Source organism: Amphiura filiformis, chromosome 18, assembly GCF_039555335.1.
Source record: "Amphiura filiformis chromosome 18, Afil_fr2py, whole genome shotgun sequence".
Lineage (NCBI taxonomy): Eukaryota > Metazoa > Echinodermata > Ophiuroidea > Amphilepidida > Amphiuridae > Amphiura > Amphiura filiformis.
The window spans coordinates 10,425,440-10,445,789 of NC_092645.1; the positions used below are offsets into that span (position 1 = coordinate 10,425,440).

General features: G+C 38.0%; 1 protein-coding gene across 5 annotated transcripts in view; it reads right to left on the reverse strand.

Moving 5' to 3' along the window:
* LOC140139826 (far upstream element-binding protein 1-like) overlaps positions 1-20,350 on the reverse strand; it is a 41,119-nt gene that overhangs the window by 18,102 nt on the left and 2,667 nt on the right. For 3 of the 5 annotated variants that reach the window (XM_072161568.1, XM_072161567.1, XM_072161566.1), the window contains exons 2-13: positions 17,888-18,035; positions 16,941-16,980; positions 15,468-15,533; positions 13,836-13,891; positions 13,284-13,355; positions 11,097-11,154; positions 10,390-10,534; positions 9,228-9,371; positions 8,278-8,364; positions 7,360-7,462; positions 2,818-2,936; positions 1,223-1,493 (exon numbers count right to left, since the gene is read on the reverse strand). In XM_072161568.1, coding sequence (XP_072017669.1) covers positions 1,223-1,493; positions 2,818-2,936; positions 7,360-7,462; positions 8,278-8,364; positions 9,228-9,371; positions 10,390-10,534; positions 11,097-11,154; positions 13,284-13,355; positions 13,836-13,891; positions 15,468-15,533; positions 16,941-16,980; positions 17,888-18,035 — 1,309 coding nt within the window. The remainder of the gene's footprint in view (positions 1-1,222; positions 1,494-2,817; positions 2,937-7,359; positions 7,463-8,277; positions 8,365-9,227; positions 9,372-10,389; positions 10,535-11,096; positions 11,155-13,283; positions 13,356-13,835; positions 13,892-15,467; positions 15,534-16,940; positions 16,981-17,887; positions 18,036-20,350) is intronic. The other 2 variants (XM_072161569.1, XM_072161570.1) reach the window with 2 other exon arrangements.

Here is a 20,350-nt window from a genome sequence, read left to right on the forward strand (position 1 = left end):
TTCAGATCAGAGCAGCATAAAAAATAGCACATCATCTACACTTTTCAGTAATATGCATAAAATACTTTAGGCCCTACATCCAGTTTAGTCCTATAGCACTATCGGCCGATTGGTACCGATGGCTCTTTCTATCATACCCTGATTTGCATAACGTCGTTGGGTAGGAAAAACCTCTTATAAATCATACGCCCTGAACATGTTTAAATCAAAACCACCTATGTAACCTGTTGGCAGTTTTGTTTTACACATGTTCAGGGGCCAAAAGCAGATAGGAGATTTTCCCTGCCCAACGACAATAAAATGTTCATTGTTGTGCTCGCATATATTACAACACCATGGTACAGTAGAAAGATCCACCAGTACATATCCGAGTATCAAAAGCACTACTGGACGAAACTAAACAAGGAGCCTGCAGCAATGTAGCTATTCTATTTCATGTTTTTTAATATTTGGCTGTACTGGCCTTTTTGGCAGAACATTATGACAAATGCATAGCATAAATTTCAATGGTGCAATAGTGTAATACATTTGAATATCTAGCAATAACGTGATAAAAATGTTTGCATCTACTCATTAGTCTATACAACACCTGTCATCAATTACCCAAGATTGAAATGGCTGATGCACAAGATGGTTAAAAATATGGCATATAAATCATACATGTACATCATCAAGTCAAAACATTATTTCATAACAACAAAAATCCCAAGGTCTGTTTAATACATGTATGTTTCAAACAATGAATTGCACAAAAATATCACCTAAATGTCATTGTATTAAAAATAAATACAAACCTCATGCAACAGCATAATCATTAATTGCATCATAAATAAAAAACACAACAAGACGAAAATAATTCAATGTCATGATATATAACCTCATTGTATCAAATTTCAGCATCAAATCAACTATACCAGTGATAAACTCTTCAATAATGACAAGTTGTTTTTTAGCATACACAACATAATGATCAACTTTCATTGGCATTAAACTGTATCAGTACATGTAATTATCAGTAACATCACATAAGGAAATAACTAGTCCAACATAAACTGCTTCCAGAATCAAAACCATCATAAATCACCTTGATTTTAAAAATGTTAATATAACAGACTTCACACAAGAATGGAAAGTAAGATATCAAGGCTGAGGTAGGGGGTAAATATGTCGCTGGGGTAGGGGGTAATGATATCACATGGGTTGGTGAGGGGGGCACGCTTACCTCTACCAATAACGATGCCACACTTTGTAGCTGGTACACAATGTTCAACTGTATCATCATCACCACCCATACCTCCTGGGACTCCAGGAACCCCTGGAGGCCCAAACGGACCCCCAGGACCACCTGGTCCTCCAGGAGGGCCGCCCATACCGCCACCTCGACCCATGAATCCGCCACCTCTGCCGCCACGGCCAAACCCAGGTGGGCCCCCACGACCTCTGCCTCTTCCTCTCATGCCAGGTGGTCCACTGCCCCTATCTTGGTCCCTTTGCTGCAGAAAAACAGAAATTGAATGTAGATTAGACAAAGACAATACTAAGTCTCATACTAACTAGTTACAGATTATGAAAGATTTGCTTGGTTTTGGGCCAATTGAAGGATTCAGATGCAAAAAACCGATATAATCAATTTTTCTCAATTTGAGATATAGCCACATAAAGCAAGCCAAATATAAAGAAAAGAATGAAAAAATACATGCTACTTTATATCATAGAAGGCTGGACAATGATTCCTATATCCATCCAATTGCTCCCAATTGATTGGCCATAATTATGGTCAAACTAAAAGGGCATACCTTATATTTACTTTACTAACATGTTACTTTCTTTTAACATAGTTCTGACCAACTTTTTTCAATGCCCCTCAAATGGTAAAGCATGTAACTTGCAAAGACAATGAGAAGATACTTCCTTATGCCATACAATTAACCAAGCTATGGCAAAAGACAGTAATATTGTTTAAATCTCTGCATGTTCCAACCTTTTCCCATGCGAGTCAAATAGAAAAATTAACCATAGCAAGTTAACAAGCGACTGCATTCTCAGCTCCCACTCTCTTCCCTGAAATGATATAACACCCAGCGTTCAAAATAAGCCCTATCGCAGTGCAATTTGCATCCCAAAATTTGCCTGTTGCGGTTCAACTAATATTGTGCAAAATTGCGATACCACATTTCACTGACTTTATGTGTTGATTGTCTGAGACTGCACTGTGTTAGGTTAAATTGGACCACAACTTTCAAAATGGGGTGCAAACGTTCACCCCAAGGGAAAAATTTGTAGACTGATAACACCACATATATCCACAAGCACAGATACAGGTCCATCCACTTTGTCTGTTGGCAGTAATACAATCTATACTCTAAGCCCCCTCCCTCCCCCATCAGAAATCTTATAACCCTTCATACAATAACAAATAGCACTATCAATAAGTGAATTAATCATCTGTGCTGCCTTATCCACCCTGTGTGGTGTGCCAGTGATGGTAGCGATACAATTTATGCTTGAAACCCTTCTATTTCAAATCTTATAACATCTCATACACTTACATTAGCACTATCAATAAGTGAATTAATCATCTGTGCTGCCTTATCCACCCTGTCTGGTGTGCCAGTGATGGTAGCGATACAATTTATGCTTGAAACCCTTCTATTTCAAATCTTATAACATCTCATACACTTACATTAGCACCATCAATAAGTGAATTAATCATCTGTGCTGCCTTATCCACCCTGTCTGGTGTGCCAGTGATGGTAGCGATACAATTTATGCTTGAAACCCTTCTATTTCAAATCTTATAACATCTCATACACTTACATTAGCACTATCAATAAGTGAATTGATCATCTGTGCTGCCTCCTCAACCCTGTCTGGTGCGCCAGTGATGGTAGCGATACGGTTTGGGCTCTCTCCGTCATCTGAAACAGTACCATAGGCTGAAATTATTCCAAGTCATCTGCTAATTAGTAAACATTTTAATTCTTCCTTTACATACATGAAACAATATACAACTTTATATAGCACAAGCTTTTCATAAAAATTGCGACATATTGGTAAAATATTAGCCTTTTCAGTATTCAAAATCATGTTTTACGAGAATTTGTGAGTGTGATCTCAATGTCATAAGGTGCTATACAGCAGGATAATCACTGTGAAACCATAAGTACTCGTTTTGGACAAATCTACTCGTATTCAATCTCTAGCTAACAATGGGCCATAAACCATTGTGATGGAAAAGAAACGAGTAGAAAATACGAGTAGTACAGAGCAACCTAATCAATATGATTTCCACCCAATGCAGTCGACAGTCAAGACCATCCAAAATGAATGCAGTATTCAACACCCTCGCGATCGATACCGCACGCGACAGCGGTACTTTGTTTATTTATTTATAGCATCAAACCATCGAGATAAAAATCAAACAGTAGGCTACAATTCGCGTTTATCATATTTGAATATTATTATAAATCGTGATGTCAGGATCATCTAATGATGTAAATTCGCGATGTCAGGTCATGCAGGATCAGCATTTTAAAAAAAAAAAAGTTTACCGATGGATCACACATGCATGATTGAAGAACATAAACCTGTCGCGCATATTCATACATGTTAATAACGGCAAGTTTCCTTGTCTTCTTCTAGTCTTGAGCCTTTGTCCACGGTTTATACAAAGTACTAAGCGTTTGTTTTTTGGTCATTTTGTTTTTTATAGAAAAAGCAAACATAAACATACAAATCACCGCAAGTACAAGAGGATTTATCAATTGATAAAAATCCGTAAGACATAAATACCGTCGAAAGTTATTCTACTCAGCCACGACTGCCCAGCGATTTATCATTTATGAGCGGGTTGTTGCGCGACATATAAAGCCTATTATCCAATTTGCTCTTCTTTGTCGAGCACTTGATAAGTACAAACACATTTGAGAGAGGTACTTCACCAATCCAATCAAATACAGTCGTTTAAAACTCCTTTCTTATTCGTGTTCCGAAGTATAAAACAACGTGCTGATTATTCACAAAAAAATCTGAAACATGGTCTAAACCGGTCGTGCAAAATTTCATACCGGGCATGATTAAAATGTTATGTATTTAAATACTATAGGGCGTACTAGTTACTCAAAATGGTCTGCCAAAAAATCGCTTGCCCCCCCCCCTTTGGCCGTGCCAAAAAACCTTTGCCCCCCCCCTTTCGACGTGCCAAAAACCTTTGCCCCCCCTTTTGACGTGCCAAAAAATCTTTGCCACCCCCTTACACATGCAAGATTTTGGGGAACCCAAATTTAAAACCTTAAAATTGTCTTATCATATATCACGGCGCTTAGCGAAACAGGAAATTTTGCATATTTGAATGTGTTCCTAACGTTTTCCTATGCTTTTTTAGGGCGTAATGTAGAAGCGGTACCCAAAATATCTGTGCCAAAAATTGCTTGCCCCCCCTTTCGACCTGCCAAAAATCGCTTGACCCCCTTTTGACCTGCCAAAAAATGCTGGCCCCCCCTTCTGGCCTGCCAAAAAATCTTTGCCCCCCCCCCCTATAATTCACCCCCTCCGGGGTACACATAATTATTGCACCACCCCTTATATGGTCTCAGTATTGGTGTAAATTAAATACTGACTATTGTAATGGTTTGATTTTAAAAAATTGAAAATCAGTTAAACAAGTTCGTAACATTACAAGCACAGAATTATACAGATTCTGATGAAATTGAAAATATAATTTCCCCAAATTACACGTCGTTTGTTTACATTTTATGTGCACGCGGTAAATCATGTACTCTCCGACGAAATGTGGTTCTAAAAATAGGTACCATGTACCATGTGTTCCCTGGGCATGGATACCCTCATTTAAATAACTAGGGCGGTCACGACCGCTTCCCAGAAATAACATCAATGAGGTTGGGCTCATCAAAGTCAGTTAATACACATGGATGAGGGAATTCAACTTTGAATATAAACAAATCAAATGTATCGCAATGAAAATGATAAATTCAGCATGTTCAGCTGGGCTGAAATCGAGTCAACTGATCCGTGGCGCTGGCCTAATTTTAAATTGCTTGATGGACATTCCCGAGACATTCACGAGTCCGTGCATTTGCATTATCATATCAGTAAAAACAAGATGAAGACCGGAGATGAAGATCACGTTGGTGCTTGGCGGGCTTTCTTCAGATTAGTGGACGACGGAGTGCGACTACGAGTACTGCCCGATACTGCAGGATCGACTCTTTCAATTCAGGACTCAGTTCAGTTTTGTTGGTGGTTTATCGACTTTCAACTTTGAATTCACAAATGCTCGGCATGTTGCATAAATTTGGTTATTTCACCGGCCGGGAACTGCCGGGCTGGGTGGCCGGTGGGTCTCGGTGCGGTGTGGGTTATCATCCCGGACTGTCCCGGCCTTCATAACTTATGGGCTTGCACTTGGATCCGGACTTATGTACGTGATTTATTAATTATGTGCAGTGCTTTGGGTCTAAAAAATTGGAAAGGAGCAGAACACGTCCGTCAAACAATACAACTCATGAACTTACAAGGAATATAAATTAAGATGAAACCCGAGATGAAAGAAGTTACAAGCCAAAAATACATTTACGGTAGGCATATAAAACTACATACGCAGGTTGGTTTTTTTTTTTCACGTTGCGTCACATCCGTGCCGATTTATAAACTTTCAAAACAACGGATATAAAAGACTTTGTCATGATCTTAGTTCTCATTTATAGATATTCTTGATCCATTGGTTATTAATTAGTAGGCCTACTCTGGATCCATGGCAGAGCGGGACAACACAATTTATCGCCAGCCAAACAAATATTATTATAATTAAAGACGCAAGCAATCTAATTTTAATTGACACATGATTTTCTCCTTCGTAGTTCAAAAAAAAGTATGAATAAAAAATACGTATGAGCTCGTAGGCCTATTCCAAGTATAATGTAAATTTTGAGTGATTTATATTTTAACTTGGTGATCAACACGTGTTGCTGTTGTGTTGCAATCAGTGACAGAAATATTAAACGGCAAACTCTAGAGACAAGAAGATGGTCATGCTAAAAGTAATGTTGATAAAATTAGGTTATTTATATTACTGATTTGACATCCAACAATTTGCTACGATCGATCGAACCTTTTATCACTTTCGGCGACGCTGAAGTATGTAGATAATAGTTATCTCAGCTCAAGTGGGTTTGGAGCTCCCAAAATAACCAATACACCCAAGCTGTGCATTGGGTGCTTTTTGCTGATTTGCTACTCGCTTTTGCTGCTCGTTTCTCAAGTGGCGATGCTTTCGTTTTTCAAGTGGCGATGCTCGTTTTTTGCTACTCGTATTAAAGTGGATTGGGTAACATAACAAAGGAGGAACAATGGTTAATTCCTCATTGTTTGGAGATTTTGAAAACGAGTAGAAGTGTCCAATACGAGTAGTTTTCCATTACCAGTGAATGTAGCGGTATTCACATTCTTTTATTTTAATTGTTTGGCCAGTTTGTGCATTTATTTTATGCACGCTTTGAAGCAGCCATACATAAAAGCATATGGGTACAAAATATTTTTGCGGGCTATTCAATTTGCAGTTCTCGTATCAACCGTGAAAAGCGCAAATATATTTATACCACTATACAGTATGTGGGAGAGCGTAGCATGGTGGTTACCACCACTAGGAATAGAAGCCAGGACTGGTGCAGAAGGTCCTGGGTTCAATTCCCAGTGGTGCTAACTAGCTGGGGGTAGTAGTGGCTTGGAAAAAAGTCTTAAATATAATTGGCAATTCGCTGTCAAAGTGATGTAACAATCGGATTAACTACCATAGCAATAGGTTCAAACAATTTTTGATTATATAGCGCTGTACTAGTACTGGTACCTCTACATTGAACCATAGATGTCAAAGAGCAGGGATAAAGACCTGGATCGTAATTCTATAGAATATTCATATCATGCACATCACTTGCGCTGTAAGATTAGTACCATTGAAAAGAGCGGTATTGTATTCAATCTATGATTGCAGACATGCACAGGTGATGAGTGCAACTTGCTTGTGGTGCAGTGCAATATTATCAAATCTTTTTTTGAACCTATTGCTATATGGGAGTTAACCTGATTATTACATCACTTTGACAACGAATAGACTTCAGCTATCCCCATGGTTCCTTTAGAATTAGGTATATAAACCTGTACTCTGTCCTTTGGGAGGACATTACTGTGTATACATGAATATGACAGTAAGTTTTGACAAGAGTAGGGTGAAAACCTCTGACTCTACCGATTACATCCAAAAGAGAGCCCATACAATGTGAAGTAATGATTCAGTACCGATTTAAGGCTGCCCTCTATAATAAAAATAAAAAACTTCCTCACCTTCTTTGAATTGTACTCTTGCTCCTGTATCAGCCTGGATTTTCTTAATCATAGCTCCTTCTCTACCAATGATGATGCCAACAGCTCCACGAGGTACATCAATCTATGAGTGAGATTAATAGAAGAAATGCATTCATAATAATAATAACAATAACATTGTTTTACAACCACCATCTCAAAACTTGTACACCTAAATTAAGCAGTCAAATTGAGTTGACTTAATTGGTACAAACTATGACTTGGTGAGTGGCAAAAAACAAACAAACTGGCAATGCAAGTTCAGCACCATTAAGTTACTACAACTACAACTTGAAATTCCCCTGGCCAAGGAACTAACTGCTATATTGTCTTGTTAGCTCAGGACCTGATCTTGGCTGGATATGGTCTGTAAGTTTGAGCACCAAGGCAACATCATAGGGCAATTTGCCATGATACATTCAATTAATTTGAGGGCTGCTTGAGTATTTAAGAAGACGGGGGGAACAGGAAGACATGCAGCTTTCTCAAGCTGACCTGACACCCCGAGTATAAGTTTCTAAAGCAGGCCAACCTACACAGAAAATAATTTGTCTTACTTATTATTATTTATTATTATTCATGGTTTATTCAAACATACTCGCAGCTAAAAGCTGAATTGCTGTGAAACTCACATATAAAAATATAACAAAATATAACAAATAATAACACACATTTGACGACATGGGCCAAACACCCTCTCCGCAACCAAATCCCATGGTGGAAAAGTCCTCTTATAAAAGAGAGGACATAAAGACCCTGGGAAAAGTTTGCAAAGAGGGGGCCTAGTCCCCGGACAAAAACATATGACCAATGAGTTGGCAATACAATCTAAAGCATAAAAAACACAAGAGCGATATTGCACATAAGTTAAAATTACATTGTTCAAATGACAATACTTACTTCCATACCAGGTGGTCGTCTGCCAAATTCCCCAAAACTACCTCCTGTGCCTGGAGGTCCACCTCCCATACCTCCACCGCCACCTCTCTGTTGGACAAAAAGACATGTATTTGATATATTTAGTAAGAGGTACATTTACATAAGTACCACAGCAGTCGCCCATTACACAAAACGGACTTGGCACAGCCACCGGTGCTGAGCCCAACTGCGTGCACACCATCGTATATCAATTCATGATGCCATGAGTTTTGCCTTCAAATTTTTTACCCGTAGTTGTTCTAGCATCATACTATTGGACAGTACAGTCTTAGCTGGTCACCTGCTGATGCTAGTTTAAGGAAGGAGTTTGATGAGGAAAGGGGCTGTATATCATAACCGTAACCAACAGCATATTTGTTCCCAAGAAGATCATCTATCACATATTAATCTCCTCAACCTTAATCAATAGAACCAAATTAGTGTAATCTTTCTATCGACGCTTAGTGGATCCTTATTATTTGTGATAACACATGAATCTGCACTTAATGTTATTGACCTATACAAATTTACCTGTAATTATGATTAATTAGTTGATAGTTCATTATATAACAAGCATTTAGCAGTATCGACAGTCAATCCAAAGCATGAAAGATCAAACAAATTTGAATGTGGCGCCTTAGCCGAGTCTCATTATGGTACAGTTGACATTATTTTATGCACTCATGTGGTTCAAATATATGCTTTCTATGCTTAACCTAGGAAACAGTGCTGCTGATCGAGTTATTGCAGTTAAAGTCCATACATTCCCTGTGGAACACATGACTTATACTCCCACACAGGGGGGGTTGCTATCAAGTGGTGCCATCACCAGTTGTTCAGCCTCCCCAATCACCTGTTATCATAAAAGACATCATGAATATTCAAAAGGTGCATTTGAATTTGAAGGGCATTATGAATATTCAAATACTTACATCATTTTTGCTATCCAGTAGTTCCATTACCATTCGTTTCGCTTCTTCAATCTTGGTAGGATCACCTGTTATCCGCAGTGGCTTGTTGGAATCTGACTGGTTGGAGTTATCTTGAATCATAACCATCCGTACACCAGCTCTTTCCTGAAAGGAAAACCATATAGCAAATTAAATTATTGCAGTTGAAATCCAAACACTCTTTGTGGAAGACTTGACCTTATCTCCCACACGGAGAGTGTGAATTAACGCTTTATATATGTATGTGCAATATTTTTCATCTTTTATCTTGCACGGTGGCCTAGCGGAACGGGCACTGACTCATAATCGAAAGGTTGCGGGTTCGAGCCCCGGTGATGCCATTGTGTTGTGCCCTTGAGTAAGACACTTTATCCCGTTTCTCCTCTCCACCCAGGTGTTTAAATGGGTACCGGCATTCTTAAATGCTGGGAAGGTAACAGACTCGCTGTAGAGATCCCCTATAGCAACATTACATGGAGGAGTCTGGCCCAATCGCCAATGAAAGAGAGATGGGCACTCCGATCACTGTTTATACAGGATCGCTCCTTTACCTTTTTATCTTGCATTATTTGAATTTAAATTTGTTGTTTATATATTTTGTATTTGTAATATTTTGATGTCTTAAATGTAAAAAATTGCTCAATTTGGCATTAGGGCTACGATGCTTTTTTAATGAAATGAAATGAATGAATTTCAAATGAGGTTGATTAAATTCAAAATTCAGTTTTCAACGTCATCATTTTGCTTATATTTTTAGACTTGTGGTTCCAGAGATACAGCCATTTTTGTGTTGATCAAAACAATACAATTTTATGGCAGTTGAATACTCTTATTGCTTATATCTCAAAATAAATATTCCTTAAATCAGACTCATTTTGCTCGATCATATCACATAATGTACTTCCCACTCACCTGTAAGCTTTTGGTGGTCTCTCCTCCTTTACCGATGACAAGACCCACTTTGTTACCAGGGATCATTAGCTCATACATTATGGGTAATATGATGTTATGGTATATGTATCACTCACCTGTAAGCTTTTGACGGTCTCTCCTCCTTTACCAATGACAAGACCCACTTTGTTACCTGGGATCATCAGCTCATACATTATGGGTAATATGATGTTATGGTATATGCATCACTCACCTGTAAGCTTTTGATGGTCTCTCCTCCTTTACCAATGACAAGACCCACTTTGTTACCAGGGATGATCAGCTCGTTGGTTGTGTTGCCTACTCCTTCTGTGGTATGTGCATTATTAATGATTTGATCCATCAGTGATTTGGCCATCCTATATATCAAATTCACACCCATACAGTATTGTTATTAATCTGCTGCACTTTGGTCCCATTAATTTGAATGTGATCCCACACACATTAGAAAATGTGTGTGTTAGTCAATAATCATGCTTGAATTGTCAAAGAACAATTTTATTCTTACAATTACCATTGAAAAACAGAAAGGAGGCAGTGATTTGTAGTCGACAGATGAAATTTCCAAATCATACATTTTTGTATTTGTGAACCATGTTCCTATCAATCGTAAATCAATTATATCTCAAATGAAAAACAATTTATAAAAACCAACAACAATACCATTTCGCATTTGATTTTAACAATCAGAGGAGCTTTGTAGCTGTGATTTTTGCCAGGGGGAAAGTCCATGTTGAAGGATGGGGCCCCAACTTAGTTCCCAAACCGACCGGCAAAAAAAAAAAAAGAAGCATAAGGGACACACACTAAAACAAAACAAAAAACAACAACCAAGAGCTCTATAAGGATGGGCACATTTTCATCTGGGGTGGGGAGGGGGGATGGTGGGAAGAGGATTATATGGAATCGTATGTTACTTACTGTACTGCTGTTGGTGTTCCTGTAAGTGTGCATGATCTGTTTGGCATACCTTGACTGTCTGTAATTAGGAAATAGAAAACACAATAAGTGTTATCCCAACAAGAACTAAGTGCTTTTTTATAATACAGCATTTTTGATTGGTTAATTCCAGGATAAAATCAAAATATAACTTTTAGATCTGTTAGGAATTTTAGGCTTAATCCTTTCAGCCCTACTACTGGCCATTCTTATGCTGGTTTCATACTATTGCCGCTGAGCGGCGTGGCGCACGCGCATTGCAGACAAACGGACACAATAAAGGCTTGTCATTGGTTGAAACGCCCTGCCGCTTGCCGCAGCGGCAGGAAAGTATGCTGGAGGCTTTACACATACCTCTGATTGGCTCAATATATGATATAAGCCTCTTTGTAACCAATCAAAATCGTTGTTGTTGCTCCTGGGGGTTTAAATTAAAGCCATTTGTAAACAGAGCAGTGCAATGTTGAATGTTACAGCAATATTGTCAGATTTGCTCAATTGTGCTCAAATTCTGAATCAACTTCAACATCAAATTCAAATGGGCTCTACTTTTCACAAAAGTAGAGCTCGGTTCATAAAATGATGTTTCAGAAGTTACAAAAAGTTTCTGTACCTCAAATTGAGAAAAATGGATAGATCGATTTTTGCATCTGAACTCTTTAATTGGTTAATGATTAATCAACCAATAAATCATTCAACCAATCAATCAATGTGCTTGTAAAGTCACCTATACACTACACCCCAATTCAGTTTGCAGTCTTGTAATTGATTCAAATTGACTACTTAATTACCAATTGGTTATTGATCAATCAATCAATAAATCAACCAACCAACCAACCAACCAACCAATCAATCATTACACCCCGATTCATTCTGTAGTCTTGTGACCAGTGTTGGAGGACTCGGGACTCGGACTCGAGTCCGGACTCAAGTCCTTTTTTCAAGGACTCGGACTCGGACTTGGAAGCTGAGGATCCGGACTTGGACTCGGACCCCAAGGACTCGGCTTTGAGTCCTCCTCGAGTCCGGCAAAATAGGGTCTTTTTAGGTCTTTTAATTTTATTTTCGTTCATTGTTAACTTCTTATGATTGATCAATGATCACATCACATGATTAATTTAAGTAATTTTGATTGCAAATAAATTCAGTTTGTAAATAAAAGTACAACCAAAATTGCTATCTAAAGGGGCTGAGCAAAAATTATGAGCATTGGGGGGGGAAGGTAAACTTGGAGTAAAATTTTTTGACCGATTGAAAGGGAGGGGGGAAGCAATTTTTGGCAAGTCGAGAGGGGAGAACAAGCAATTTTTGGCACATATGGGGCAGTTTTCAAATAAAACGCTCTAAAAAGGCTTAGAAAACAGTACGGAAACGCTTACATAATGCAAATTTCCCTGCTCGCTGCGCTCGCAACATATATCTAAATCATTTGAAGTTTGTCAATTGGGATCCCTAAAAAATGGCATGTGCAAAGGGGGTGCAAAGACTTTTGGCAAGCCGGGAGGAGGGGGGGGGAGCGATTTTTGGCAGGCCGAGAGGGGATAAGCATTTTTTGCAATTTCACCCCTCCCCGGACTCCGCATAATTATTGCACAGCCCCAAAACCATACTAGGCATGCTCAGTGGCACTAGCAAATTATGTATTTACAAGAAAATAATATAGAACTAAAATTCTGGTTAAGTATAGGCCTACGTTGATAAGGTATTGGTGAAAACCATGGGGCTTGAATTTGATACATAAAGACTCGGACTCGGACATCAGAAATTGGCAGGGACTCGGAGTTGGACTCGGACACCAAGGACTCGGACGATGAGGACTCGACTACAACACTGCTTGTGACTGATTCAAATTGACTACTTAACTCCCAATTGATTATTGATTAATCAATCAACCAACCAATAAATCATGTTACCTGATGCCACCTGTATATTACACCCTGATTCATTCTGTAATCTTGTGATTAATTATAATTGAATACTTAATTACCTATTGGTTATTGATCAATCAATCAATCAATCAATCAACCAACCAACCAATAAATCATGTTACCTGATGCCACCTGTATATTACACCCTGATTCATTCTGTAATCTTGTTGATTGATTCTAATTGACTACTTAATTACCTATTGGTTATTGATTAATAAATCAATCAATCAATCATGCTTACCTGATGCCACCTGTATATTACACCCCGATTCATTCTGTAATCTTGTGATTGACTCCCCTCCTCTCCCTATGACTGCAACAAAACAAAGAAATAAAGATAGAATGTTAACTCTACAGTTTCATTTGAGGTGTCGACTGAAATTTTTTAGAAATAGAATGCCCTCATTTTAACTTTTATAAGAGAGACTGTAATTTCCATTTTCAATCTGCGACAGTGCGAGGTCGCTTATTTAGCAGTCAAAATTGATTCTCACGTCTCATCTAGCGAGAATCAAGCAAGTTTCTGCATGTGGATGATTTTAGGAGGATCAATTGATGTTGATTCTCACAAAACTTAGGGAATCGTATTGAGAGAAGCAAGTATCCAATTCTCCCGAATTGGCAGCTCTGAGCCTGAAATCAAACCCCCTTGATTTATACAAAAGAGTCTGTTGATCAGTGCAAAAAAGTCCTTCATTCAATAGCTGCCAGGTGTCACAGTATATTGAAATGTCTATGGCAGCTATTGCAGAAAAGGGCATTCTTGCATTCACTTGTTTTAAATTATACTTACTGAGACCAACTAGCTTATCTGGTACTGGTTTTTCTTCTGTGACAATTCCAGGATTCCTGGAATAATAACAATAATTCATAATGAACAACATTTATCAAATATAATATTTAAAAACAATTGATCTAAACAAGAAACACAATTGATACAAAATAATAATCACAATTTTTTTCTTGTAAATCAATTTGGTACTAAACAAAGCAATGAAGTATCCCTCACACTCCCAGAAAATGTAATGTGTCAAAGGCAGTAAAGACATCAAAACTGAACCCATCAATGTATCAAGATTTTACTGCAGGGGACACATTATTTGGGTGTATGAGGAAACTGCAATACCCTGTATTCCTATCCTATTACCATATCCATTCCATTATCCGTCCATGCCCCTAAGCACCACCAGGCAACTTTAATACACATTGATTCTCTATCATTATGTGCAGGATCCAATTACATGTACACATGATCCACCATCATTATGTGCAGGATCCAACTACACATCGAACATGTAACCGTATATGTACACATAAAATTTACACCCAATTACGTAAAGAATATAAAATAAAAATAAAGCGCCCACCCAAAATGAGGGGTAATGGAACAAATACGGTACCCCATCTTCTTGATTTTAAAATTGAGAAAATGCTGCTTACGGATCTACAGCGTTCGGCAATTATCACCCAAAAAACCATGTATAATACTGTGTAGAACATGCCCCACTTTACGGTGATACGGATGCTTATGGCCTTAATTTACATTTGACTTATTGTATTCAACCTTATTAGCACCCCGGGCACTTAAGCTAGTCACAATCAGTGGTCACTTATATAAATTGAAACCATTTACACCCTAAATTTTCTGCTACTATAAAGACAGTTATTGTAAAAAAATCTCTAAAAATGCCAGTGCGATGGGACGGAAATTCATTACATGGTGTTTAAGCTAGGCCAAAAAAAATTATTGACTGGTGTAACCTAACTGCCATAAATATACTGCCAACATTAATATATTTTTTTGTGGTTGGGGAGGTCATTTAAATTTGATATATGTGTACATCCATATCAAAAGGATGCACTTGTCGGCTGCTACATGTCAGAGTCAAAGACCTTTCTGTGCAGTGCCACACTGCTAAATTTGAACCCAATAATTTAAAACAGCCAATACCAAAATGTGAATTACATGTTGATAGCAAATTTATTTGAACTTTTAGTCACAAATCCCAATACAGTGTACCTTGGCACTTTTGCAAAAGGTGCTTTATTTTCAAACCTTAAGGGTTTTCCCAATATGACTAAAGCGCAAAAAAAAAAAAAAAAAAAAACCACACACTAGCATAATGGTAAATACATGTAGCAATGTACGTATGTAGGATTGCAAAGAAAACATTCAACCCCCATGAGAACTACTGCCTTTCTATACATCGTTCCGATTGGCTAATTATGCGATAGTCATCTTAGTAACCAATTAAAATACAGCTTCTACATATTTAAGCTCAATCCTCTTCAGCCCAACCACCATTCTTTAATACCATGATGATGATTGGCTCAATAGATTACAATAGTCTTCTTGTAACCAATCAGCAGGTAGTATTCATGGGGGTCAAGGAAGAAAGAAACAGGAAGGGTCACTATAACATACATTGCTGGGTCGAATTCCGTCCCATCGCCCTTGTTCCCATCCTGCCATAGATGTGTCGGCATGTCGCTACAGGTGTTAAAATGAGACGGTGTTTCAAACTTTTGAATAGAAGGGTGCGTTAGTTACATGTATATCGTGTGACTTAAATTAATGTGATTTTTTATTTAGAATTGTACACATACATTGACATGAAGATCATGATCTAAGAGGGGAAAAATGGGTATAAGTGGTTTGATCATATGAGAAAGGTGTGCCACATTGTCTTGTTGTGTATGGAGAACAAAATAGTGTACCACCAACATCAAAGTTTATCAGGCGTATGGTGAAATATTCCCTATTTTGCTCCCTATGAGCGACACACAAATATGGCGAAGTCAAGATAGGTACATGTGGTACCCAGCTCATTTTTAACCTGGTCTATTAGGCGATTTAGGTCTAATCTCTTTAAGGGGGTACTACACCCCTGCCCAATTTTGTGCCTATTTTTGCATTTTTCTCAAAAATTTTAGCACATTGGTGACAAGTAAGATATGTATATCATAGGGGCAAGGACTACAACTACTGCACTGGTTATTTTATTTCAGCACAGACAACAGTTGTGGAGTTACAGTCAAAAATGAGGGAAAACCAATATTTGATCAATAAATCAATAACTACTTGCCTTGAGTTGTAGTCCTTGCCCCTATAAGATACATATCTTACTTGTTACCAATGCGCTATCATTTTTGAGAAAAATGCAAAAATAGGCACAAAATTGACCAGGGGTGTAGTACCCCTTAAAGCAGTTACATTGTAGTACACAATGAAATCAAATTAATGTCACATAACTGATGGCACTTGCATGAAGCACTGGACCCAAAACAACGGTATCATCTTAGAAGGGGTAGACGAGTCCGAAGTTTTCCGTTTTACAGAAAACAGAAAAAAAATCACGAAATCGGAGGTACAACACAGAAAATGACATTTTTGTATGATGTGACAAAAATTGTTAAAAGATAAGAGAAATAAATGTTAAAAACAACCATGAGTTGTGTGTGTCAATTTTTATGATAAAAATACTGTTTAATAATACTGAAATAAAGGTATGTTATCAAGGCATAACCCCCTATATCCCTCCAAACATCGTAACAGTCGGTCTATCATTGTGAGAATATTCTAATCAGAGCATATTGATTGCGATATTGAACACTTTATTCTGACATTAAAATCATTGTTTATACTTTTTAAGCTTTATTCATTTAACACGGATTTACAAATTTTACAACACGAATTACAACACGGAAAATGGATTTTAGAAAACGGTAAACTTCAGACTCTAGTGTAAACTTTAGTTCAAAACTTCAAAATATTCAACAATCATATAGTATAAAATTTGACCTCAAGTTGTGGACTACAAATCAAATTTTATAATTCGTGCAAAATGTTTGGATGTACAGAAGATAAATGTATGAAAATAAACAGGTGCGTACTTACCCCCCTGCCCTTTGCATAGCTGCTAACTGTGCCACAATTGCTGAGGGAAAAATACAGAGAGTGCAAACTTATCAAACTATTTCAATACCACAGTAACACTGCGTTAAGTTACTACCATACCGTACTTGGAAAGATAGCCTGACTAGAGGGATCCTTTTTTAATACTATTGCCTCCAAAACTATTCATCTGAGAACCAACACATGTGCCCAGTTCCTGGGTGATATTGGTTCTCAGAGGATATTGTATAAAAAGGTTCTCAAGTGATATTAGTTTTCGGAGGATATTGTATAAAACGAGACCTGCATTGGAATTTTTAAGGTTTTAATCTTTATGGCGGGGGTTCTCATCAATTGCTCTCAAAAGATTTGTGTTTGAGGGCCAAATTCCCCTTGTTTTGTTATGTTTAATGTATATTTCTGTCTGAACTGTTCATGAGGACCCATCACAATTGGTTGGCGGCACCCGTCGGATCTGGCACGTGGACGCGGACTAAATTAAGAACCCAAGCTGCTTTATGGTGTCAAATCGCTCTCTCTGTCTGCAGTGCTATGTCTAGTATTTATAATAAAAATGTATTTAAGGAAGGGAAGGCTTACATTCCCAATTGCTGGCCCATTGCCCCAAATTTTTAATCTAATTAATCTATGCTGGATGTTAGATTTTAGAATTACAAAAAAAAAATTCTATCATTTTGTGATCAATCCTACATTTATTGTATGGTATTATGTTGCCATAGATTTCAATTCTGACATGTTGATCGACATCAAACAAAAAATAATCTTGATAACGTTAACAGCACTAGAAATGAGAGCAGGGAGAAAATCACTCTTACATACAAAATGTACATGTTATTGTACCTCCTCCAGTCTAGTCCTCTGTATTGATGTGAATTCTTGAAAATTTAGGCTAAACTACTTCCTATTGAGGGCGCCCCAATTCTACTTACGATCATTGTGCATGATTTGTTTTCTGTCCGGTTCCATATCTGAGCTTGTATCGTCCAACGGTCTTTTAATACCCCCACTCGCATCTCCTGCAACGCCGGTAATGGCAGCCGATGCTGCACCGGCAGCGCCCCCGATCTTTGCGGCAATCTTAGAAAGAAAACAAAAGCACCCAATAAATAAATAAAAAGCATGATTTAGAGAGGTAATTTGTAATTGTATGACAAAGTCAATTTGCAATGACAAGTCAACGTTTGCCAACCGGGAGATCGACTGATTTGCCAAGCGCTGGATTTTCCTTAATGAGTGGCGCTGTTTTCTAAGTGGTCAGTCGTCAAAACAACTTTGATCAAGCAAGATCGCAGAATTAAAAGGACTCATAATATATATGGTCGGAATTTTCTGTTGTTTCCGGTTAAAACCAAGCAAACCCTTCAGCTAAGATACACATGTTAGCCAAGCTAAATTGTACAATCTAAAAAATTGTTTTAATGCGTTTGAAATCTGACGACGCTATGATGACTGAAAGTGTTATAGCACCCTTAGATCTTCTATCCACACATCACAGTAACTATCGGGTCACCGTGGATAGTAGATAGTAGCATAGATACCGTATTTAGTCAAATAAACACCCCCGGGGGAGTTACATTTTCCCAAGGGGCGTTATTCAAGGTCAATTTTAGAACGATAATTCCCGTTAAAATCATTAGGTAAACTTTAAACTCACGCTAAAATGACAAACTATGAACTAGAAACACTGACTTCTGTTTCACTTCCGGGTTTCCAATCCAGATTTTCGCCAAAATGTGACGCTATTATCGATCATTCGAGTACGCTTTGAGGGCACAGGCATGGACAATTCCAATCTGTGTATTAATAATCTAAGCATTCCATGATTCAACAATGTTCAAATAGAGGCCGTCAGCGTGACGTCATATGCCGCCATCTTGTGGGTACAGGCTGCGATGGTCGTTCGATCTCCATGCGTGAACAGCAAAATCACCGTGGTGATGCGTGATAACAGCTGCGTGGCAAGCTGCGCCCTGCGCGTAGTGTCCGACACAGAATAACGTGTATCATTTGTACCCACAAGATGGCGAAAGGCTGACGGCCTTTATTCAGTGAGGGATGAACATGATGAAGAACTACACCCATCGAATGTGTGTCATCGGATCGGCCCTCAGACACACACACACCCCGACACAGGTATAGAGTTCTGCAGCAGCATGTTTTGTTGACATTTTTTAATGTTTACATCCATTATGACAATTCTAATACCATCAAATGACAACTCAAATACAAAGGATATCAGTTGGCAATTGTAATGTTATGCAATCAAGTTTACAACTCTATCTGTCTTACAATGAGCAGAAAGTCACTGAGTCACGCTATTCAAGTACCAATATTGATTACCTCAAGTGGCCTACTGCAGTAACCAGATATAACCCTGTGTGATTTCTATGTTATTTTGCAATAACAAAACCATGTTTTCCTTGATTTTGGTATGAAATTGAGCAAATAAATTTCAATGTCATGTCAATTTGGAGTTATTAATTAAGGGCAACTAAAACTGATTTGAGGTAAGTTTTATCTGTTTGGAATCTGTATTGAGTGACTATTCTGAGGGAATTACTTATACTGCAATGTAAACAAACTAACTCATGGCCCATATGAACATGGTGTACTGGTTTTCAGTACCCTGTTTTCCATGGGTGACTGTAGGAACCCATGGATTCGATCCATGTAATGAAGAACACATAAACTGGCATTGTTTTTTGGATTCCAATCCAAGTCATGGTGGTCATAAAATGAAGTGAACATACTCATTAGCTCGAGATACTCTAGCTAAAATACAGGTTTACATTTACTATCTTACATTATCTTGCTGTATTTCAGCTAGAGCTCCAAACGACAAGCTTCCGGGTTTTTTTGGAGAACAATACTGTTACGTAAGAGGGTCAGTCCATATGAAATCAAGGAGGTCCCCCACCTGACCCCCTCAGATTTGCTTTATATTTTAGTCATATGTTGTACCTGTTAAAATATTAAAAACCTGCAAATCTGAGGTCTGTAGCTCTTCTGACGGATTTTCTGTGGCAGCCATTTAAAGTTGGAGTAGGGTGGTCTAAAATTGGACTCAAAGTTGCCCTTTAAATAAATTTCATCTTTGGGAGTCTGTGACTTCTTTACAAAAGAGAGAGGTCTGAAACCTTGTATACACACTAACTGCATGCCCAATTTGTCAAAAGTAAAAATAAAAAATTCTGTAATTGCGGCGTTGTGTCACGGGGTCATTATATATGCAAGAAAAAATGTAATGTTTTGTAAACTGGCAAGTTTAGCCCCCTAAACTCACATTTTTGTCAAATTAATTATTTTTGTTGTCACTGATGCTAAATATAGGATAAGTACAATACATATCCAAAAAATTGAGCTCACAATTCATTTACATTTCGAACAGCGCC